General features: G+C 37.5%; 1 protein-coding gene across 1 annotated transcript in view; it reads left to right on the top strand.

The window, feature by feature from the left end:
- Positions 1-2,620: 2,620 nt before the first annotated feature.
- LOC149284409 (glutamate receptor ionotropic, NMDA 2B) overlaps positions 2,621-25,388 on the top strand; it is a 143,667-nt gene continuing 120,899 nt past the window's right edge. Inside the window, exon 1 of the mRNA XM_089496763.1 lies at positions 2,621-3,016. Within this exon, the coding sequence (XP_089352889.1) occupies positions 2,621-3,016 (396 nt within the window). The remainder of the gene's footprint in view (positions 3,017-25,388) is intronic.

Raw genomic sequence — 25,388 nt, 5'->3', positions numbered from 1 at the left:
ATAATTTTGCATGGGCTCAAGGCAAATGTCTCGTCAAGAGTGGAAGAATATGAGCAGGAGCCAAGCTGGGGCAAACTCTTCATCTTCTCTTGTTTCCATAATGCCCCTCAAAATCTCAAGCTGCTATGCATTAATATGTTCCCACACATAAGTTATATTTGTACCAATTAATCAAAAGCTGCACTTACACTTTCATAGTTAGTACCCATGCAATCTCTCACTTTGTATGTAGTCATTACCAATCTGCTTGAAATACATACTCACATAATAAACCCTTCTGTAATTTTAGGCTACCAAGCTATTCATTCCTACTAGCATATGCAGCTAAAATGTTATCACTTCTGTATGTCATACAGTTCTACGTGGCTTCATGGTTATTCCTCAAAAACCTAGAGAAATGGGGCATATGTTGTTACTTTGACAAAATTTGGAATGCTTGTGTGACAGTCCCTTTAGAATGCTTGTTTGACGTGCATTTCTTAGTGCTAACTGTAACACATTAAAGTGATAAATGTAGGTAAAACAGTCGCAGAATGCTTATTTAAGATTTCTTTTTATTTCTCTGTTATTTTCTGTTTATATATTTGTCAATGAGGGCAATATATGTATATTTTAAAACTGCTAATGTGTAAGGCTATTAATATTCTAGGCTGATGAGACAGCCTAATGTCTCTGAAAAAACATAATATGCAATACATCATGAACTGGCACTTTTCTTAATGATGTATCTCATATAAAATCCTTTATTTGATAAAGGTGACTCGGGATATATATATATAATTTATGTCAGGGGAAGAAAGCAGGCAGCTAATCCAGGTACATTACTGCAGAAACATTTCTAACACCAGATTCCTTCACCGCAAATGCTCATTTTCATACTGCATCATTTCTCATACCACACAGCTTAAAAGGTATAGATTAGTGTTATATCATAATCAGTGTATATTTATTTAAGAAACATGATTATTACTAGATCATAAGCTTGCGAGCAGGGCCCTCTTTACCTAATGTGTCAGTTTGTCTTAGTCTGTCTTTTCCCCTTGAATATATCCATTGTAAGAAGCGCTGCGTATATTGTTGGTGCTACAGAAATAAAAGCTGAGAATATTAATGATGATAATAATAATTACTATTATTAGTATGAGGCTAACTAAACATGTTTTTTTTTAAATGATCTTTTATTAATTTATTTTTTAATTACCAGTGAGCATAGAACTTGTGGAAATCCTAGTTCTTTCTTTGAAAATGAATGAATTAATATCTGTTAATGGCCCGCATTGGTTAACATAGTAGTTATACTCATGAATGTCTGGGCTTTAAGCGTACTGTTCACCTACTCTGCTGAATGTAACAATATTGTAAATAAAGTAACGTTGGAAACATTATTTCCAGTACTAAGGAATGCCAAAACCCTTTACAATAATAATTATTTAATTAATGAACATGTTACCTTGTTTAGATTTTTAGCCGGTATCACTTTAATTTGCATGTAGTCTAAGGAAGTTTTACTTTACCAAGAGCATACTAAATAAGTGGAAAAGCCTCCCAACTTAAGTGGAAGAGGTTAATACAGTAAGCCAATTTAAACATGCTGGGATAGGCATCCCAAATCTAACCGAAGGACAAGTCACTATAGCAGGAAAAATGGGCAGACTAGATGGCTGAATGGCTCTTATATGCAGTGAAGTTCTATGATTAAACCTTTAGAAGAAGAAATATAAAGATCCAATAAGGTTTATCTGCTTAAAATACTAGAGAATGTATTGTTTTATCTAAGTGGAATGTACCTTTAAATACCTTCTTGCATCATCAGATACATAAATCAGTAGAGATGTTTGTATTGCAGTTTAATACGCAACCACATATCTTTACAGAAATTATAAATAGCACTAAATGTTTATTACTTGGAAACGGAAAGCTTATATTTTTAATATGGTAAGAGCTTACTGGAAATGCCATTTTCCACAGTCAATAATAGTGGCAAACATCACAGGCACCCAAGCACTCATCCCTGTTCCCTGCAGTGCCCTATGCCGGAAAGTGGGAGGCAGTAGATGTTCCAGAGAATACAGACTCCAATTTGTTTCCAGTGCTTGGAGTGGGAGCACATAAAAGTACAACCGGTAACTAGACCATACTCCTGCAGTTTCCTGGGCAGAGTGTAGGAGGGAATAAAGTGGATTGCCATAAAAATGTCAAGGTTAATGAACACATATATTCTTACTCACTCACAATGTGCTCTGTACTAATGCAAATCCTGCTAATATAATTATGATTCCTTTCATACTGTATAACCCAGGCAACAATAAACATTGCACTAAAATTGATATGCGTGAGTGCATGCATGCAAACGAGTGCACAATATAACCGTTTTTTTCTTCCACTCAAACAAAAATCCAGAAGAACATTGAAATAATATGGTCCTCATAATTAAATACTGCTTATTAAAATAATTTTAGTACATATATATAAAATGGGAAATCATGTTCATATAGTATTTTATAGTAGTTTTATTAATTGAGTATAAGGAAATAAATTCTATTAATAGTAATATGATAAGTATATGGAACTTTTTCTTGACCATTTTTTTCTTATCTTTCAGGGAGAGTAAAAGTTGAAGATGAGGCCTTCAGAAGCCTGCTACTTCTTAAAAATCAGCTTGATGACCCTTTTCTGTTTGGGCTATTATGCCCAGAAACACCCCAGTTTAGACATTGCAGTAATTTTGGTGGGTACTTCAGACGAGGTAGCCATAAAAGATGCCCACGAGAAAGATGACTTTCACCACCTTTCTGTGACACCAAGGGTGGCCCTTGTCACCATGAATGAGTCAGATCCCAAGAGTATCATCACAAGGATATGTGAAGTCATGTCTGAAAAGAAGGTTCAAGGTGTGGTATTTGGTGATGACACAGACCAGGAGGCTATCGCCCAAATTTTGGACTTTATCTCTGCCCAGACACTCACTCCCATTCTTGGCATTCATGGTGGATCCTCAATGATCATGGCTGATAAGGTAAGACCATTCTCTGAAGTAGTTGTCAAAGAGAATTGATTATACTGCAAAATGCACCTATATGGTAGAAAGGTAATACATATTCCCAATTATGAGGCTTTATGCTGAGAAAAATGAGTGTACTATAACATGTTTCTGCAGAAAACGCCTCAGTGCTCTATTATTTTTGGAATCCACTGCCACTTGTGTTCTCTATCCCTCACCATGACTTGGGGGTCAGTCTTTTGTATTGTCCTTCATCTGATACACCTGCAGAGCTCCACCCCAGTAAGACCAGGTGTGCCAGGGTATAAAGTAGCATCATTGATGACAAGAGGTTAATTCACACTTGTCCACCAAAGGAGACAGGGCATGCAGAGACATCTAGACCCATTGCTTTGTATTCCAGAATATTATAGTTTTATGAGAAACAGATTGTCATTGTAGTGTAAAGTACAATGTTGTGTTTGTGTTTAACATACCATAGCTTACACAGTAACACTTTGTGTTTTATATGCTTATGTGAAATGTGAAAAGGAGCTTAACGCTACAATAGACTGTGTATCAGTATAAGGACAATTAAAGTGATCTCTTCAAATTCATTTAACTTAAAGTATACTCTAAACAATTGTAAAAGATTTTTCATCTTTTGTTTATGATGTGATAGATTTATTGTTAATTAGACCCATGTTAATGTTGTTTACAAGGAGGTGATGATAAAAGATTTAAATATTTGTAAGAGTTATAGCTGCAGCTTTGTATGATCTGATACTTATATTGACTTTTAACTATTCAACCACAATTCATCTTATGTTTAACATTTACAGCAATATATATATAATACAGCAATATATATATATATAATGTTAGGGTCATCTCATTTTTATTATTTAATTGTTTAATATTTTGTATTTTCAGTATTAGTTGGCTAACTAACGCTCTGAAATAGAGCTCATGCCTAAATCTAAAAGAGAATCTATAGTATAAATGAGCCAACACCAGAGGCACATAAGATTTTTTATATGCAACTACAATGTTAAATTAATTGCTTTACAGCTCAGCACTGGAGATTTTATGTGACCCACGTTGACTGGGTGGATGAGAGTGTGGCAGCTGCAGTTCAATGTTTATAAATGTATCAGGCATAAGTAACATAAAGTGGTAAATAATTAGCAGGAGAAAAAGTAAAATTAAATACTGAAAGATTTAACATTTAAAGGTAAGAGGGAGAACTGACATGGGGCCAGGCAGCTCTTCACCTAGAAACTCTGAAATTCTGGAGAGCTCTGAGCTATGCGGAAACTTGGTTTTACTTCACTGAGAGGGAAGTAAAGTAGAACAGTCTTACAGCAAAAGTGGTTAATTCAGTAAGAGAGTGTAAACATGCATGGATTAGACATAAGACTTTACTGGATGTAAGACAACAGCAGGACAATGGGCTGAATTATTCCCATCTGTCAGCAAATTCTATGTTTCTTTATTCCTATGTGGAAAAGCTGTAACTTGTAAAGAAGATCCAAGCAAAAGGTTTGTTTGAAGCTCATACCCTTCCTTGAACAGTACAACAAAATAGTTTTTCCACAAACAAAACCACAATAAAAACAATCCAAAATATCATCCATAGCTTCCGGTACATACGTTCTGTTACTGTTCTCATGAAATATTATGTTCAGTGCAGGGCTAGACTAGGGATGACTAGGATGAGCTGGATCTGCACTGCTGCACATTACATATTCATATTCACATGTGTTGCCGCGCATATGCAGTCGGCAGCCACCCAGTATAGCACTGAACCTCCTACTGGAGCGGCAGTATTGGTAAGTATACAACACTAATGGCCACTGGCCCAACGGGTAATGCCCAGCGTGCCAGATGGCCAGTATAGCCCTGCTTCAGTGGCAGTGATTTTTTCTATGTTTTCACCCAGATAGCTTTGGGGAATATATAATGGAAGGATATTAATTCATTTCCATAACCAAGCATTTGTGATTTAAAATTACTATAATGAACACTGAGTATTCACTCACATGCTCATATAAACTCTTCTAGGCTTCTTATAAAAAAAACCTGTCAATAATCGTTGACAATAATTTTTATGGTCATGTCCAATCTTGCGTATATTTATCTATTGCAAATATTACTAAAATAATTACTCCGAAAATATGCATTGATCACAATATAATGAATTCAGCTTTTCCTTCTGCATAGCAATTATATTATTAAAATGTATTGTTCTAAATCAGTAAATCTCAAATATAGCCTTTAATTACCACCTCTAGACCAGAATATCCCATCAATGTTATATTAAAAAAGACATTCCTTAATCCCAGATTGTTATGAGCTATGGCAAAAGGATTTGAGGTCTACCTTTACAGATAATGGGATTGTCACCATTACAGTGGAATAAATGGAGGAAAAATCAACAAAGCATTGTTATAGGTCCTACTGTTGTAATATGTAATATATGTAATAATGTAACAATATATTACTATATGCATGTAGAAGTGAACATGCTATATCTTGCCTTCAGGAGAAAAATATTTTCTTCCCATATTCATGTACTGTATTAGCTTTGAATTTGCAGTATCTACAATTCATTCTTTGGTTCTAACAACTGAGTATCTCCCATGCATACAAAATACAGTGTTTATATAGAGAGAAAGAGAAGGTCATCGGGACTGACAAGGAATCGTATTCATTTATTGCGCATGCTGCTCCACAGCTGTCAGAGATTTTTATTTTAAGAGCTGAACTGCGCTGGCATTTGTCACCAGCTGTTTCTGGAAAGTCAAACTCAACATTGCAGTTAGACGCACTTATTATTTACGTGTAGCTCCTACACTCAAAGCAAGTGAATCAGAACTACTCTAGAAAAGAGGCCAATCTAGAAGAACATAAACTGACACCTACTAACTCATTGCAGAATAAACATGGGGTTTGTAATGTATATTTAGATTAGTCCTAATTAGTCCTAATTGTGATACTACATCTGGTATACAGAATAGCCTACCTTAGGCAAATTAGTGGGTTTTCCAGTGTCTTGGGTGTCTAAGAGTAATTATACCACATTTTCTGTATCATTTTATTATATTATTATATTATTATATTATGATTTGCTATCTGTGTTGGGATTGAATTTACCCAAAAGTTTTCCATGGTCTGTTATTAAGGAAGTTCTTTGTCCCAAACATATCTTTTTTGTACGCTTGAGTATTTCGTTTAAACAAGATATATTGGTGGCTAAAAATGTATTAGTTCAAAGTGGCACTATACTCCTCTGGATTGTAAGCTTGTACAGGGCCTCTTTACATAATGGATCAGTCCGTAGGATGCTGCAATTGGATACCTTCTCTAGGTGCAAATTACTCTGTGTGGTAGGACACGTCAGGGTTTTCCAGTGACCTGCAGGATTTGTAAGGCAAAGGTTGGCAGGGGAAACTTCAGCATGCCCACTATATTTCTATGTGGTTGTGGCAGCACCATGAGATTTCTGAGGGAAAACAAGCCTTCTGGCTTGTCTGGTGTCTGTAGACGAGTGTTTGATAATGCTACTACTACCCCCCTTAATTTTAAGTGGAAGGGTTTTCCATTACCTTTACCCACCATAACTTTTGTTATCACTATATTTCTAAACAGCAATAAAGTTAAACGTATTCAAGCTTCTTGTTGCTTACAACAATTTAGTAAATTATTTGAATGGTTTCTTTACTATGTGAGAGAGATAAAGAAAAGCAAGCAGTTTGTATAGAAAATGACATTCAAAATGTTACAGTCTGGTCATTTTCATATTGATATTTACATTGACCTTTATATATTGACCAACTTTAGGTTCTTACCATCTAAAACCAAGGCTTTTTCAGTTTGGAGATTAGACTTGGCCCACAAATCATTTTCTTTTAAAGCAACAGCCAATGAAAAAGCAACTTACCAGCTCTATGTTACAGACTTCCAGGCAGCTTGGATGGCATAAAACTTGCAGTAGTAGACGGTACTGTTTAAGATGCATTTTGAGGGCATATAAAATGGCCAGTGGGACCTTTTTGGTGAGGCATGACCAGGGGACAGGGCTGTGATTAGGCTCAAATAGTTACTGATTTTATAAAAGCAGTGCAACACTGTGAAACACTTATAACCATACCTGGGAACTCTCCGGGTCGCGGGAGCTTGACACGCCCCGCTCCCCGACAATTTTTCCTTTAAATGGGGGGTGTTTCCTGACGTCAGCGGGAACGCCCCTTAACGGCAGCGGGAACGCACATTGACATAAGAGGGACCGCCCACCAACGTCAGCAGGACCACCCACCGACATCAGTGGGACCTCCCACCAACACCACCAACGTCAGTGTGCAGTCCTGGCTGCGTCCCGCAAAGAGAAGGCTCTGGGTAGCTGGAGCCCAGAGGTTCCCAGGTATGCTCATACCCAGCAATCATTATGAGCTACAATAAAACAATGACTTCAGTCAAAAGAGAAACATTCGGTCTTAAACAGGTGTGCGTAAGGAGAAAACTACTTTACTAACACTATAAAATTTGTAATCGATTGTTAGGAATGTGACAAAAAAGCAAGGATGTTAGAGTAGAGAGAAGAAAATCCATCTAAGTGAGACTATGAGTAAGAGAAAGGAAGATATAGAAGAAGAATGTGTCAGAAAAAAAGTGGCAAAGTTTTTTTTGTGGAAGAGACATGATTTTTCCCTGTCCCATTTCAACACTAGCATCCTCTATCTACTAATTGAATAGATTGTTATCGTCTTGGCAGGAAACACTGATTGGGTTGCCTTGGAAACCCTGCAATTCTCTGGAAGACAGGCTGGGGGTGGGAATAGAGTGGGCGACCTTGAGAAACATGAAAAAAAGCAGGTGGAAAATTGTGACAGTAACCAAGAAATTTTGATGCATGAGGGCAGATTAATGTGTGTGCGGGGGAGAAAAAAAACGTAAGACTTTGAACATCCTCTGACGTAGGAGGGAATCCCAGCAACAGGACACAGCATTAAACTAAGCCACTGTATCATTCTATTTTTGGATGTGCTCTGAGATCACTGCTCTTGTCAAATTTGTCTGTTCACATTCCAAGCATCATTTCACTTCAGTGATAAATTCCATGAAAATGAAGGGAGTTCTATATCTTTATAAAAGTAAATCTGGGGTTGTTTTAACGCCACAGATTACCCAATGATGGCTTTCTTTAATTTTGTATGTGTTCACCGATTGTTATTGTTTTGTATATGTATGTGCATGCAAACTCATACATAAAACTCATACAAAACAGTTCTGATTGCAAACCTCGTGGCGTTGCTTCTTCAAAAATCCCCCTCTCTTTCAGGATCCTGTCACTTTTCCAAGATTGTACACTTTAAGATTCTATATGCTAAATAAACCAATGCAATTGTGTTTACAGGTAAAAAATAACAATTTTATGTATTACAGACTTAGACATTGGAACTAGCATGAACAGTCACCTGAGTTAAGGAACTGTATGATTATTTCCAACCGAATATATTATCTCTCCACTTTTTAAGTTATTTATTACTGCCGCTTGGATAAGGCATGCCTTATAAGAGTGGGCAGAGGAGGAGGAAAAATACTCAAGGAATTAGAACAGAAATTGATTTGAAATGCTAGGTGTGTCACCTTTTTCCACAGATATCAGCTTCATCAAGCTAAATTAGTCTCAATTTTAAACTTAATGGCCTCAAAGCAATTATGCTGAATGCTAAACAAAAAGTAGAAACGGCAGGTAATTTCAATAAATTATTTTAGTTTTGCTAAATACCGTAAAGGTAACAGTTTCCCTTTTAAATCTTCTGATTGGTACTGCAGTGTACATATACAATATCTCACAAAAGTGAGCACAGCTCTCACATTTTTGTAAATATTTTATTACCGTATTGGCTCGGATATAGGCCGCCCCCGTATATAGGCCGCACCCTAAAAGTTTGGTACTTTTTTAAAGAAAAAGTTTTTTTCTTTAAAAAAGCACCAAAAAACATGCTGCCACTCTGTCTCCCTCCCCCCCGAGATATGCTGCCACTCCCCCCCCCGAGATATGCTGCCACTGTCCTCCCCCCGAGATATGCTGCCACTGTCCTCCCCCCCGAGATATGCTGCCACTGTCCTTCTCCCCCCCGAGATATGCTGCCACTGTCCTCCTCCTCCCCCCCCGAGATATGCTGCCACTCTGCCCCCCCCACCGACTTACCAGAGCAGACTCCCGAGTGTCTTGCGGGGCCGGCGGGGGACATCTACGCAATACGCATATACAACTTCTGTATCCTAACCCCGCTGCCTGCCCGGCACCCAGACCCCGAATATAGGCCGCACCCCCGCTTTAGAGACTTAAAGTGGGGGGAAAAAGTGCGGCCTATATTCGAGCCAATACGGTATATCTTTTCATGTAATAACACTGAAGAAATAACACTCTGCTACAATCTAAAGTAGTGAGTGTACAGCCTCTATAACAATGTAAATTTGCAGTCCCCTCAAAATAACTCAACACACAGCCTCTTCCACTCCTCCATGACGACATCACGGAGCTGGTGGATGTTAGAGACCTTACGCTCCCCCACCTTCCGTTTGAGGATGCCACACAGATGCTCAATAGGGTTTAGGTCTGGAGACTTGCTTGGCCAGTCCATCACCTTTACCCTCAGCTTCTTTAGCAAGGCAGTGGCCGTCTTGGAGGTCTGTTTGGGGTCGTTATCATGTCAGAATACTGCACTGCTGCAGAGTCTCCGCAGGGAGGGGATCATGCTCTGCTTCAGTATGTCACAGTACATGTCGGCATTCATGGTTACCTCAATGAACTGTAGCTCCCCAGTGCCGGCAGCACTCATGCAGGCCCAGACCATGACACTCCCACCAACATGCTTGACTGTAGGCAAGACACACTTGTCTTTGTACTCCTCACTTGGTTGCCGCCACACACGCCTGACACCATCTGAGCCAAATAAGTTTATCTTGATCTCATCGGACCACAAGACATGGTTCCAGTATTCCATGTCTTGACACAGCTTTAAGGAATGTACCTATACATCCTAAGGGGCATGAACGGCATAAACGATCAGAACACAACTAAATTGAGGCACTAAACAATATAAATTCTCATTAATATATAAATGAAAGCATGAAGGAATAACAAGATAAATTTTCATGAAATGGTCAAATCACCATACAATATAGATAAAATGACCAATCCAATAATCAACAAAAAAGAGTTACAACTAGAAAGATTAATTAAAAACACAGGTATATAGTCACATGTACAGATAAATGCAAATGGAAATGTGTACAGTGGTATAACAAACAAACAAAATAATCCATGATTAATAATCTGAATAAGGCTATAACAAAACAATGCACCAGGTACCCAAAATTATCACAAGCAGTGATAAGTAAGTGAAGATGTACAAATAGCATACTGCTGCCGGCATCTAACCCCAGGGATGGCTTCTGGGAGTGGAAGTTCTGGCCCAACAGGCTAACAAACTACTGCAATCCCAACCATGGGATTGATACTATACCACTATGTAACCAGGCTGGCTTCCTTCTTGTTGTGGAAAGATGGTAACCACCAGCACTCATCATAGGATAGCAAAACAGTGTAAATGATTTTTCAGAACGAGTAAGAGTTCTAGAAAGAGACAAGAAGTATCCGTTATGGTGCGTTGGCCAGACATAGTAAAAATAATAATTGTAAATATGTGGAAATTCCAGGAATTACTGTATGTTATTGAATGAATCCCCTATTCCTCTTATTCTCCTCTTTTATACCTTTTTTATCGCTACCATTTGTCTATCTCAAATGGGAATGCAAAATTCATGCATATCCACTGAAATGTAATGGAGGTTTCCAATACCACTGTATTAATGAAGTAGTCAATCCTGACTCTCTAACATATATTATGATGCAACTATTATTTGGATAAATAGCCATTTATTTAGCAGAATTAGGAATGTTGCTCAGTAATCGTGGGTCTGACCTTGAAAGCAGAGAAGAGATTCTAAGTGGTATAATAATATTTTGAGTAAGGTTGCCTTGAATACATGACGCAAATACCAAACAACCATTATGTTTATGGAATGTTCATCATTTAAGTACATTGTTAAGCTAGTTTAAATAGATATAAACATGTATATATGTATGAGCCTGGAGGCTCCACTCGTTTGCGGACATTTACCTCTTCCTCCACAAATCTACCTGCATTTATTCTGGCCCTTGATATATATTGATTTACAGATGGGTCCACAATTCTTCAATGACCTACTGTCTATAGGACAAAGATTCCCTGTGAAACGGCATTGTGTATGTTAGGTTTTTAAGTAGGTCTGTTGGTGCTGCTACCTTAGGTCTGTTAAAAATTGTAACATAAATTAAGTTATAGTCAATGTGTAGATTATGAACAGTAAGTAACAAGTTCTTGTGAAGCTCAGGGAAATTAATCATTGAGCTGGCTACATGTCACTAATTAAATTGATTGAAAAGGCAAGTTATTACAGGTTGAGCATTGATATCAGTGAGGGTTTGGTTTGGGATTAACCAAAGCTGTGCAAGTATGGATCAGCAGTGCATGTTATCAGGTGTGCAAATTTCATGACTTGCAATGAAAACTGCAACACAGAGACAGCTGTCTTAGTTTTTATATGACTCGATCCATTTGTTTGCCTGAAGTAATTAGCTCTGGAATTGACATTGTTTCATTTTTATTATAAGTAATCATTCAGATGTGTCTCTATTAAGAAGTGGAGCATTTTGACAATAATCTTACTAAACAAGGAAGATGCCTATTTGTTTGGAAGTATGAACCTGCCAGCAGCATGCTATGATTTCTAAATCGTCAATTACTTTTTTCTGCTTGTGATAATATTGGGTACCTCATGCATTGTTTAGTTATAGCCTTATTCAGATCATTCATCATAGATTTTGGAATGGAATTTTTGCCATGCAGAATGTGATGGCCATGAGAGCTTCCTGAATATAATCCCAGGGCTTCAATATTGTTTGATCTCTAGTCAGTGAGAGTGTCTTCTAGCTCTGTCCTCTATCTGGTCATCTTTCCTTCCTTAGACCCAACTGCTTGGTGCACAACTTTATTGAATATTTGGAAGTATGAGACTTACCACACAAATCACTATTTACAAAGGGTCGAGCAGATGAGAACTGGTAGTTATCTATTCGTCTCAGAGTTACACTTGAATGTTAGTAAAATTTTTAGATAACTTTGGGATTTATTAACCCTGAGTTGTGTTTAAATGTGTGTGGTAAATGCAATGAGTTTACCTCCTTACCTCCTACCTGTAGTACCCAGAGGTAGGGGGTACATTTTATTTTACTTTACATTTTGTTTTATATTATTTTTTTACAAATTAACTTCCTCCATTTTACAGCCAAGGAATGGTGAGGTATGGATGGGCACCATCCCTCTCTAAAAGGTTAGATTTATTTAAATCTTTTATCCCAATGATCACAGAATGAGCAGGCAGCATGTATGGGCTCCATGCCTCCCATTGGGGTTTAAACTATGTTTAAGACCCTTTGGTTAATAGTGGGTTAATATTTCTTTTTTATTCTTTGCACACCACAAATATTATTGAAACCATCCCACATTTCATAATTATTTTTACCTTTTGCCAAATTTGGCTTGTTTTAGAATACTAAGATTATTTATTTATCCTCATTTATATGTGGATTGCAGCACTGGGGTTGTTTATTTAATCTCACGTGTTTATGCAAAACCTGTATGAAATTTTGCTTTAGGCTCTCAGAAGATGGGAATTCCATCTGTTATGTCAATAAGTGCTCCCCCATTTCCGGTCACGTTCATTAGCAACACAGGTGTAAACCTGTCTGGTTAAAATTTAAGTACCTCCCATAGAAAAGGAAACAGGATATTTTTACAAGAAGAGTGTTTTTGGATTAACAAATCACAGACCTTCTCTCCCAAAAGCTCAAATGAGGGCTTCTATTTTACACCATTTATTAATTGAAGCATCTGCTCAATTTTTTTTGGTAACATTCAGAGAATATTGATATTTCCAAATAGGGATCCTTTAAACATGCTGATACTAGCAATTGCCAAATACTACATTTGTAGAGTCATTGTATAGGCCGTTATATGATTATTTGCCTAGGATTTGTCCTTTTGGAATTGATACTTACAAATAGGCAATAGTATTATCTTTTCTACATATCATCTCGTCATTTGGTTGTATGTGTTATAACTAGCAGTGAGTTTTTACCTTCCCATACAATTTCATCATGCTGGGCATTGGGTGCCCGCAAGAGCATGGGAGTTTTCAATGAGCTTCACTGTCTTACATGGTATGTCCAGTAATGTGAGACAGAACAAACGGTGAATAAATGTCAGCATTTATTAATATTATGTGAATATAGTAGTACAATAATATCTATTGGATCCATTGAGTGATGTGACAACAACAGATTTTGGCATTTACTGCTGGATAGCTGTCAGCAATGCTGAGACTTGTAAAATCGCAGGTATAATAATAATACGCGCCTCTGTATAATATACAGATATAAAACTTTACACTCAACTTTATACCACCCACCAGATTAGGGCACTGGCTGATGGTTGGTGATGCAAAAAAAAACCAACCAAACAAGAAACCAGAGTAGCGGAAAAATAACAAAGAATGTAGAATAGTGGTGTGTTGGAGTAAACAATCATATAAAAATTGTACAATGTTGTCACAATATATGGCACTTTGTACTCTAAGCACCCCCTGATTTCAGGACTTATTGAACAAGTCACTGAAAAAGGGGTAAATTCTGCATATTATGGTCGTTATTTTACAGAAAAGGATTCCCTCATATGTCTTTTGTTTACTCTTTTTGTTAATTTAACTAATCTGACCAATAACATTTTGGGTCATTGTCCTCTTTCTCCCTGATAAAGCTGTGATGATAATCAAAAGGAAATGCATGTCAGGCTTAAAATGTTTTGTGTGATACATTTTTATGACTGAATATATTTTTTCCCCTTCCAAGCTGGCTCTTCAGGATCTGCCTTATCATTTGGCGGTATTTGCATTTCGTTGCCTTCCTTGCCTCCTCATCATGGCTCCCATGTGACTAAGGGTTACCAAGGTACTTGCACCTGCTCTGTATGTCTGCTATGAAGACACATATATAGTAGTCAGAAGGGATATAGATAGATGATAGATAGATAGATAGATAGATAGATAGATAGATAGAAGTTTGGAACCAGTCTGGATTTTGGTTTGGTAATTTTAATAATATCATTACATTTTTATGGCGATGGCATTTAGGATGTGTTTTCATAAAGACATTTATGTTGTGGGTTTTAGTGCCCAAATGTACTATTCCGTCTATTTTTGTGTGGATTTTTAGCTAGCTTTCTCATTAAAATTGTATAGGTTTAAAACATCTCTTAGACACTTTTCCACTGTGCTAAAGGGCATTGTTCGGGCTATGTAGTGCCTGTCTCCAGCCTGGTACCCAGACACTCACTATCCACACCAAAAAACAAACATAGCTCAAGAAAAAGACCCTTGCTTTTAAAGGGTTATTCTGTATGTGTATTTGGAGCAAGCTCCAGTGTATTACTGAAGTTCCCCCAAAAAGTGTTATTTTATTTTTTACAAAATACCATTACAATTATTAATTCTCAGCAAGTTGCCAAATCCTGCTCAGTCATCATAGTTTTGACTTCCATCTTTTTGATGATCAGGAATAAATCCTATTTCTTTCCTTCTCTTACATGTTCTAAAATTAACCTACCTTTTCACAAGCAGCCTCATGAGCTATGAACCAGTTGTATGGGATATTTGTGGAAAACAAGAGAATTTACAATTCACATGTATAGGTCATTTCATTATGTCAGCTGCATAAGGGACTTTCATCTTTTTTCCAACTGAACAGAACATAGTGTGTTACCAGGTCTGTTCTTTCATATTGGTCTGGTGCCAGAATTGTCAGGTTAGCATGATATCTAATCAGTGTGGTTTTGTCACATAGTTGCTAATTTGATCAATTATTATAAGATTGGATGCTATCTTTGGTGCTTATAATATATGGGATGGGATATAAATAAGGTTTTCTTAAACATCAGACAAGGCAGAAGAATTCAGAATATATATTTACACCAGGTAGAAATATGGCTAATCTAGATAGCAGGCTACAGTAGTAAGGTTTTACTTTCTTCTACAATGTGATATAAAATAATGTACAAACATTTGCTCATGAAAGTAATAAAATGCCTCAGTACTTCAAGTACTACATAGCAGCGTTGGCAGTGTCAGTAATGAAATCAGAGATTACAAATGTGTTCTCTGATCATCTGAAATATCTGAAAATGCTTTAGCACTTCTGTGGTGTAACATCGTTCAATGCTGAATTAATGCCATAGGTTAAAACCTGGTATTTATACGCATTAAATGGCTATAATTTAAAGACACCATCATTTCTATGAAACCTTTATTATATTATATTACATTTTATTCCACGCTTACAATCTAAATGATTGTTTTACCATAAGTACAACTTATAAGAATGCCATCTAAGTCAGTTACACTAAGTTAATTGACATAAATTGGTTAATATGTTGGGTATCACCCCATGTCCTCATGTTTTTTTTATATGTTTTTTCATAAGATTCCTCAGTGCAGCTTTGACATGAACCCTCATCTCTTTGATAGCACTCAAAAAGATGATTTAACACTGCTGAACAAGGTCAATATCTCGCTTGTCTACAGCAATCCAGAGGACACTTTATCCCGCAGCTGCTCCACAGGAGAAAAATTGAAGGCTGTTACCACATTGATAAGTAGAACATTTGTTAAAAAGTGAGTTCCATTTAGCAACATATATAAGAAGTGAAATTAGAGTACAATTGCACAGTGTATGGAGAAAATTAGTAGTCATGTATCTTTCATATAATGCTGAGAATCTATATTAGTAATTTTCATAGCTCTGTCTGCCATGTTCAGAACAACAGAATTTGACAGTATGTATGACTGAATCATCCATTTTCTTATTCATTCCTAAACTTTTACTTGTGATATTTTGTCTTCTTTGTGCATCAAAGCACCTGTCTGCTCAAAATTACAAGTTTTGAATAGTTGCTGATCCTATAGAATCGAGTGTGTACTAAACCTGTTGGGCATACACTTTTTGCTGGTGTATTGTCCTGAGTTTACCAAAAGGCTTTAAGTGTGTCTCTGAGAAATACACTCAGACACTAATAATATATCAACCACCTTACTAACATTCACAGTGCTGAAAAGCACAGAGAAAAAGTCATTTTCATTGAGTTTTAATTGTGTTGTGCCCTGCACATGAGATAAACATTTCACAAGATCCTCAAAATATCTTGGAACATTTACATGGATGTCAATGAACACTACTTTGCAGGAGCTAAGTCAGGCATGTCCAAAGTCCGGCCCGAGGGCCAATTGTGGCCTGCGTTCCGGACTGATAAGGCCCCACAGATAAGTTGCCCAAATATAGGTCTGTTTTTTTGATGCTATAGGCAGAGTGATTTAACACCTGTTTAGATTTGTCATCCAAGTCACAAAATGAAAAGTATGCCGTTTTCAATAAAATTTGCATAAAACAGTTAATTTGCATTTAATTTTAATGGTTCAAAGAATGCGAGGCAAAATGGTCGGCCCTCGCACATGCTCACTTCATCAAATCTGGCACTCTTCGAAAAAAGTTTGGACATGCCTGAGCTAAGTGAATTCATTGACAGGGGTATTTTGTACAATATTGTAGCAGTATTGTCACAATAATGGCATAACATATACGGATGAGAATTTGTCTAGCCTGTTTACCCTTTTCACTACCCAATGTCTTTCTCACAAACACATTTTTTTGCACCTATATTTTTTTATGCAATAAGGAGGGCACAGAAACATTCTCACAAAAATGACTGGCCATTGCAAGCCACTCTCTTTTGCTTGTGTTTGAGTTTTCTACTTCGTGGTTTGCCTTCTGATTCTGGGATAATATATTCCACAGCTTGCTGTCCAGGGGTTAAATGGGAGGAGGTTTAATTATACCTCCCCCAACACATTAATAAGGTTTTGGTAGCAGTATACACTGCTTTGTGTGCCCACTATGTAGGAGGTGAGAGTAGGATCTCACCCTATTGAGAGTGTGCCTTGACGTGGCGGGTGAGCTTAATTATGCTTTGGCCAATTCATATAGCCAAAACCTCTCATTTATATTATGTTTATATATTTGTTGCCAACTTTATTAGGGTGAGAAGCGCAGACAGTATTTTGTTTTTTGTATACATTGTACAGCCAACACACTGTATTTGCAGCATGCTCACACTGTTTGGTAGGCCTCATATTATACATTTGTATTATTTGAGCCTGAGACTAGCTTAGCGCACCGACATTTTTTCTTTTCCCTGTTTGATAATATATTCCACACCAGTTTACTCTAAAATACTGAAATGTGGAAATTAATCTGGATTATTCAACTCACTAACCATCTGGCATCATCATCATATATTAATAATTATTAGGATGAAATGATATTTTAAAATGAATATGAATCTATAACAGTACAAAACTGTGTACTATGTTTAATTCTCAGAAGATGTTAGGACATTTTGACTTAACACCAAAAAATACTTTTGCCGCATATGATCTGATGTCTCAGATGGTGAACTCTGGAGAAAATCTACTCACTACATATGCAATACATCCAAAAAATATATTTTCTTGTTGGGATAGATACGCTGCTTTTTCATAAAGCAAATGCATTACTTGGTAAACGGAGTACAGGCTCTGAACAACAGGAGCTGTCCTTGGTGCAGTAGTGACAGGTCAGGGGCTGCATACAAAGTGTTCTCAGAGCTGCAGTCAGACACCAGGCTTCAAAACCTGTACGTTTTAATTTACAAATCAATGGAGAGAGAGCACACAATCCCATGGCAGTACGAGAGCACGTGCAAAGAATACTTACCCAGAACACGGGCTCTACCCATGCTTTGGATAATGCTTGAGTTCCCCCACCATCTCCTCATATACAACAAAGTTAATTTTTTTTTGCTCCTATAGGCAATGTCTTTTGCTGCATCTAGTAGCTTATATCTGTGACTTTTTTATTTTGTGAAGGTCACTTGGGTCATACCTTCTACGTAACGGCAAAACTTTATGGCTTTGATATAGAATTCATGCTTTATTGCTAAATTCAATACAACTATAGTGCAATAAAATAACTATGCAGTTAGAAGCTTGTATTACCAGACTAAAATGTCGAACGCCACAGGAGCTGCTAGGTACAAATTGTTCTTTTGAATGTCCTTTGACATCTTTAAGGGTGGTTTTATATATATATATATATATACATATATATATATATATATGTGTGTGTTGTGACAGGGAACATGGTGGTGGATGGCATATATATTTCCCGGAAAATACTACAGTGCAATGTGTTATTTGATAACCCCAGGGAGAATGTTTTGTTACCAACAAAATACTGGAAATTCTGTAGTTAAGTTTGGGTCCCTGGGTTGGAGCATTTGGAGAGAAGGGAGGGCCAGTGCTCCACTCCTTTAAGCCCTGCAAGATGGCGCCTTCATGGATGCATCCTGGTGCCATGTGTTCTCCAGGCAAGCAACACACATGCACCTGGCCATCCACATGACCAGGTCGCTTTCTTCCAATGCTCACATGCCCATTGTAGGCACTTTTGGCAGTGGACCGGGGTCAGCATGGGCACCCTGACTGGTCTGTGGCTATGCAGCCCCATACACAACACACTGTGATGCACTGTGTGTTCTAGCACCTTTCTATTCCTTGGACCACTTTTGATGACCACTGCAGACCGGGAGCACCCCACAAGAGCTGCAGTTTTATGATGCTTTGACCCAGTCGTCTAACCATCACAATCTGGCACCTGTCAACATTGCTCAGTTCCTTATGCTTGCCCATTTTTCCTGTTTCTAGCACATCATTTTTGAGGACGAAATGTTCACTTACTACCTAATATATCAAACCCACTGACAGGTGCCATGATAACAAGATTATCAGTGTTATTCACTTCACCAGTCAGTGGTCATAATGTAATGGCTGATCAATCTACATTCCAATAGTAGGGTCCTAAATATACCAAAAGAAAAAAGATTTTTCACATTGAGCACTGTATAGAACATAAAAAACTTAAAAAGGTCAGTTTTATAGACTTCATGGGAAGATCTGTTTTGTTAAGAACACATCAGTCAATATACTTCAACTTCCAGTTATGGATATCATGCGACATTTTGTTATTCACAAACTGATCTTATCATAAACGTCATCGCAACGACCATCTCTGGACCTAGACCCGCACACTGTCTGTGTTATTAAAGTTTGATGAATGAACAATACATGTACTTATCTCAGGTTGGAACATAATATAAGTCCTGTAAGGAAGGCAACTTAAAACTGTTAAGAAACAAAAACCATGCAATATTCATTTTTGTTTAGTTGTGTTCATATCTTCTAAATAAATGAGTTTTAAATTGATACATGTAGATCAAGAACAATGTATTTGCTGTCTTTGGTGTTTTTATAGGGAGGTGTATCTTTAAATCTTGAGATTGCTGGTTTAGTGGCAATTTCCAAAGCTTGAAGATGCCCAAGGATGTGATGACAGATTATGTACTAATCCATATCTCACTGGGATGGAAAAGTTAAAAAGAAGTAGTTAAAGGACTATAACCTCTCAGATGGGCTTTGCCTTGAAGGCTTTCCGAACATATCGCTGAATCTATTTGAAAATCAAACATGAAGTCCAATGTAATAACAGTACATTTATCTTAGTTTCACTTACTCTTGCTTCAAGTTTTCATAGATGCTTTAAATACTGGACTAAGGGGTAAGTATTTCACTTAAAAAGAAAAACACTTCATGCATAGAAGTTACAAGGCACTTTAGCAGAGGATTGTGCAGAAGAGCCTTGATTTCCTGTAGATTCACTTATGTTACAAGAATTCCTAACATACTTGAGGAACTAAATCTATCACATAAAGAAAAGGAAGACCAGAGGTAGTTTCTTCAGCATGTTCTTAAGGTCTAGGTCAAGTATTACTTTTAAACAAAATCCAAATCCCCAGACAAACTGTTCCTAGAAAGACTGAAATAAACCAAAATGCAAGCAAAAGCCTACTTTATTCCTGCTCTATCAATGAAAGACATATGATTGGGGCACCTCACAGAATCAAACTAAATCACCCTGATGTACTCTTAAAAGTGCAAACATCTCCTGCAAGACAATGAACTAGGGGAGAGAGAGAAGCAAGTTCAGATAGGGGGTGATTCCGCTGAAGCCCTCAATGCATTTCCAAATGTGAGAAAACAATAATTTAAGGGGGGACACTCAGCTACCATATACATTAAGGTGCATATGATAACTAAAGTGTCTCTTGGCAAACAAATGGTAGTTCAGGTACCTGCAAGACCAGAGATTATTGGCACAGATCTACATGTCTTCTAAAGAGCCAAGGGTTAACTCTTAAATGCCAGTTTTTACCGAATATTTAATAATATTGTGATTGCCATGTATAATGCCATTATTGTTTTGTTTTAAGTTTACATGCTTAAATACATTTTGAAGACACAAATAAGAAAAGTGTTTCCCTATTATGCTAAAGAATATAATCTGAAATCCTTTTATATACTGTATGTATGCCTAGGCTTTTTTATACAACAAAAAATATTTATAGCATATTTATAGCAAATATTTAGGCATCATAATGTTCAAGTAGGTGGCACAACTACTGATGGAACAGTAGTAGTAGCTGGCAAATTCATATTAAACCTTAAGCCACTGACATAGAAATGTCAAATATTTCATTTAAATATAATATTTAAAATTTAATATTTTGATATTGATACTGGATATTGATGTCTATTTGTTATCTTTACAATTGTTGCTATGACATTGGCCCATTGCAAGAGTATAATCAATGTTTAGTACCCTGGTTGTTCATTAGACCAACACATTTCTGGTTAATAATGGTATAAATGGATACATTATCTTCCTTCTTTCTTGCCTGGTCTTGTCTTCATTGCTGTAATCAGGGACCTGCTAACCTTCCTGTTTTGAACTAATATCTGTTCATTAATGACATGGATCTTCTCAGCTGCTTGTTTCATATACTAATGTTATTCCACATTCATTTCACACTGCTATTTTGTAATTGTGCTGTAAATAAATACATGCAGAACCACTGCATTTTGGTATGACTTTGACCTGTATTTGTGTGGTATGTGTGCATGTTTGTATGACCTTGTTTTTCAGTAGTGTATTTATAGCAGTTGATCCCATAGTCCAGACCCAGGGTAGCACCCACCTAGCAAAAAAAAAGAAAATGCACACACACATATATATACCACACACCTAAAAATCGATTTTCAACAGGCTTATGTGTTTATGGGTGCTGACTTTAATGGAAGTGCTATATAGCTTGTGCCAGAATTGTAGTTAAATATTATTTCTGCTTACACTTCCCCTTTTCAGTAGAGGCATCTGGGAAGTATGAGTTTATACTGCTAAAACCCTTCCTCTTAAAATGATTCTTGAAATAATTAATTTTTGTTTCTGGTTTGCATGGTGTTTTATTTTATGATAACATTAGGTTCCATTACCTAGACATCAGATGTATCAACACAAATATTTCAACAGTTTACTGCAGATAGAACGTAATGCAGATTTTGTGCGCTTGAGTTGAACTTGGCATAGTATAGTTTGGCTAATTAATGGTTCTCTGTGTTGCTGAGATTCTGCTGGGTAACTCCGTTGGAACTAGCACACAATTTAGTAACTACAAAAATCCTACCAAATTTAGGAATTCCTATTGTGAGGCTGTCAAATGATGTATAATTTGTCTGTATCATCCTATTGCAGGTACAAAGCAGTATTCAGGGTTAATACCAAAAAGGATGTGGTCAGTGATGGGTCTAAGTATTTAGGGGCCCTAAGCAAAAATATTTAGTTTCAGGTCCCAAGGTACAAGTGATAAAAAAAGAATACGGTAATTAATACATTGAGCATGAAACACCAATGATAAGTTTGTTTTAAAGAAAATGACCTATATGATAAAACATTACACAATGCTCTTAGTGAACACTTATACTATAAAATACTATTGGGAGCCATAATCAGCTATGTATTCTGCTTAATAGTAATAATAATAATAATGTTGATTCTAACAGTGCTGAGATTTGTTTTTCTGTTCTTCACTTTATATAACACACAGTGTTCCAGGGGTTAATAATTATAAATGTATGCCGTATTTCTTTACCATTTTCAGCCTGCCAAGAGACGCTGGATGCTTTGCTTAAACACACTAATTTTTCCAAATTGGAGCATATTAATTATGGTAACTGTGATCCCAGAAGACAGCAACTCTTGCCTCATAAAACAGGCAGGGACCATCAGCTCTTTCTTAATTAGGGAGCGCCTGCCGTGTACAAACTTGCCTCTTCACCCTCCCTTGAGACTTCCCTATCTACAAACTTTGGAACATACGAAACTGCAGAAACACATGGGGTTCCTCTTCACTGTGCTGCAAGAAACCCTTTGCCTAATCTCTGTATGATTTACGTCTTTTTAACTTTTACTAAAATGTAGTGTTTGAGTGTTATCAATGTTTAGACTGTAAGGACTAACAACCACGGCCCAGAACATATTCTGTACTTTTTTGTTTAAATTTGCCACTGTCTGTGTAACCACACCTGGGAATTCTCCAGATTTTGCTTGGAGGCTCTGGAAATCAGAGTTTATTACTGGGCCTTTGGGTCAGTGTGATTAACATCTGTGCAGGCGAAAAAAAATTGCTCTGCCCACTTCCAACTTGATCCTCCCCAATCTCTGCCCCTTCATGTCACTTGGCCATAATGAGACATTAATTTTAAGGAGAAGACATTGTGTGACCACACGGTAGAGCACAGGAGCACACATTGCGGAAATGCGTTTAGGACAGGCCGAGTCTTCAGTGGGTAAGGGAGTAGCACATGTGTATTTGTTAGTGTTCGTTTGTCATGTTAACATAAGTGTCTGAGTGTGTTCGTGTGAGTGTCTGGTTATGCATGTTAGTAACTGTGTGCATGTGTAAGTGTCTAGGAGTGTGTTTAAATTTTGAGGACGGTTTATCTGCAAATGGGCTTATCCGCGAGTATATACGGTGATCTTTCCTGCTGATGTTGCATATCACACCTTCTGTTTGCAGAATCAGATAGGGTCATGCACAATACACATGCATTTGCAACCAAGAAGTTATCTGGTGGGGCTGGCCATCACAGCAGGTCCTTAATATAACATCATGCTACCAGGGCTGGAATAAAAAACAACTCCGGAAATAATTGAACACCAGTCCTGAAAATAGTTGAACTTACTCACTTATGCCCATCACCTCTGCCAGCTGTGGGACTCCCTACTATAGATCTCTGTCCTGAGTCATTCCCTCCATCTGGTTTTTGGTGTCAGCCTGAAGATCCTGATGGTTACTCTGGTTGTCCTACAGGTTTCATACAGTAGGACTGAGAAATTTGCCAGGAGGACTGAGAAACGAACTAGGAGGAAAAAAAAGAAAAGTGAAAAGACAAAAAAATACAGGATCTGCCACCAACCCCAATTAGCTCTTCCATAGTGCTCAAAGAAAAAGATGTACAATGATAGTGTATCGGGGTGAGCCTTAATATGACTCCTAGGCAGTTGCGATATGAAATAGCACCTTGAAAAAGTATTCACCCCCCCTTGACATTTTTTCTCTTTTGTTGCATCACAACCTGGAATTGGAATGGATTTGTGGAGGGTTTGTACCGTTAAACTTGAACATGCATAATTATTCACCCTCCTCAAAGTCAGTACTGTAGAGCTACTGGGATTTTTGCAAATTCTTCAAGGCAAAACTGCTCTGGTTTGTACTGGTGCACAGCTATCTTTAAGTCATACCACAAATGCTCAATTGGATTGAGGTCTGGGCTTTGACTAGAACAGTTAGTGTAGTGCTGCATACCTGTTCTTCTGTGTCAGTCCTAAATCTTCTATGGTTCTTGGAGTCCTTCACAAATCTGACATTGTACTTCACTCTTCTATCTAGTTCTTTAACTTCTGTCTGGCCACCACATAACTCTAACGTCAAATGAGGCCCCAGAGCAGGCGGGAAATTTCATGGTATCCCGGTTGGCCAGTCCGCCCCTGCCTCTTACATATGATAAATGTTTGTGAAAAGATTATATTTTCTTCAGATCAGGTAGTGTCCTTTGAGCTACTTGTAAAATGGGGATTTCATAAGGTTGATTTCTCTCCATATATACATCAGTACACAGTGGGAGATACAACTGAAACTTGCTGCTCTTGACTCCATAGAGTGTTTTTAGAAAGCCGAGTTTCTTTGTGCCCTGTAGAGCACCAAAGATTTCCTATGTTAACCATTAGCATTCACTCCTGAGAAAATTCCATCTCTCCGCCTATTGATTTACATCCAGATATATCTAGGTATAATGCCCTTCATGTCATGACTCCCTGTTGACAGAGTGTCAGCAATGGAGCAGTGACAATACTAAAACCAACACATCCTAAGTGATGCAACTTCCTGACACAATATCACTCCAAAGAAAAGGTAGAAGATAAAGCAGCATAAGTGGCAAATAGATAAGTATGCTTCCTACACATGCACTGTAGTGCTCTCATTGAGTCAATTTCCCCTGGGTCATCTAATGAACTATCTGGCAAGCCAATGACATACAAGCTTGTAAGGCAGGCTTAGTTACCTGTCAGAGGGTGCAAATAGTATGTAGGTAACCTATATGCACACTAGCCCATTCTTCATAATCGCCCAATATAATCATATAAATAGCTAACAAAAATACTTCTAGGTACACTTGCACATAGCTTTTTAAGGAATTCAGCAAGTAGGTTGTTCCACAGTTCTTCTGTGGATTTAGGCAGCCTCAGTTGCTTCTCTATCTTCCCAGAGTGACTCTATGTTAAGATCAGGGCTCTGTGAGGGTCATACCATCACTTCCAGGACTCACTGAAGATGGTTCTTAATTACTTTGCCTGTATGTTTTGGGTCATTGCAGGGGCGTACCTAGAGTATTTGGCACCTGGGGCAGATCCTGTATGTGGCACCCCCCCACACACACACACACCTGCATAGCTTCTACCGTTATATACCGGCGCAGACACTGAAGGTGGTACAGCATAACACTTACTGTTATCATTATATACTGAGGCAGACATTGACGGTGGTACAGCATAACACCTATCACTATATACTGAGGCAGACATTGACGGTTGTACAGCATAACACATACCACTATATACTGAGGCAGACAATGACGGTGGTACAACATAACACCTATCACTATATACTGAGGCACACATTGACGGTGGTACAGCGTA

The sequence above is a fragment of the Sceloporus occidentalis genome, unplaced genomic scaffold (assembly GCF_023333645.1).
Source record: "Sceloporus occidentalis isolate IW3139 unplaced genomic scaffold, rSceOcc1.0.p SCAF_94, whole genome shotgun sequence".
NCBI classification, from domain to species: domain Eukaryota; kingdom Metazoa; phylum Chordata; class Lepidosauria; order Squamata; family Phrynosomatidae; genus Sceloporus; species Sceloporus occidentalis.
This window is presented reverse-complemented; position numbering and strand designations above follow the sequence as displayed.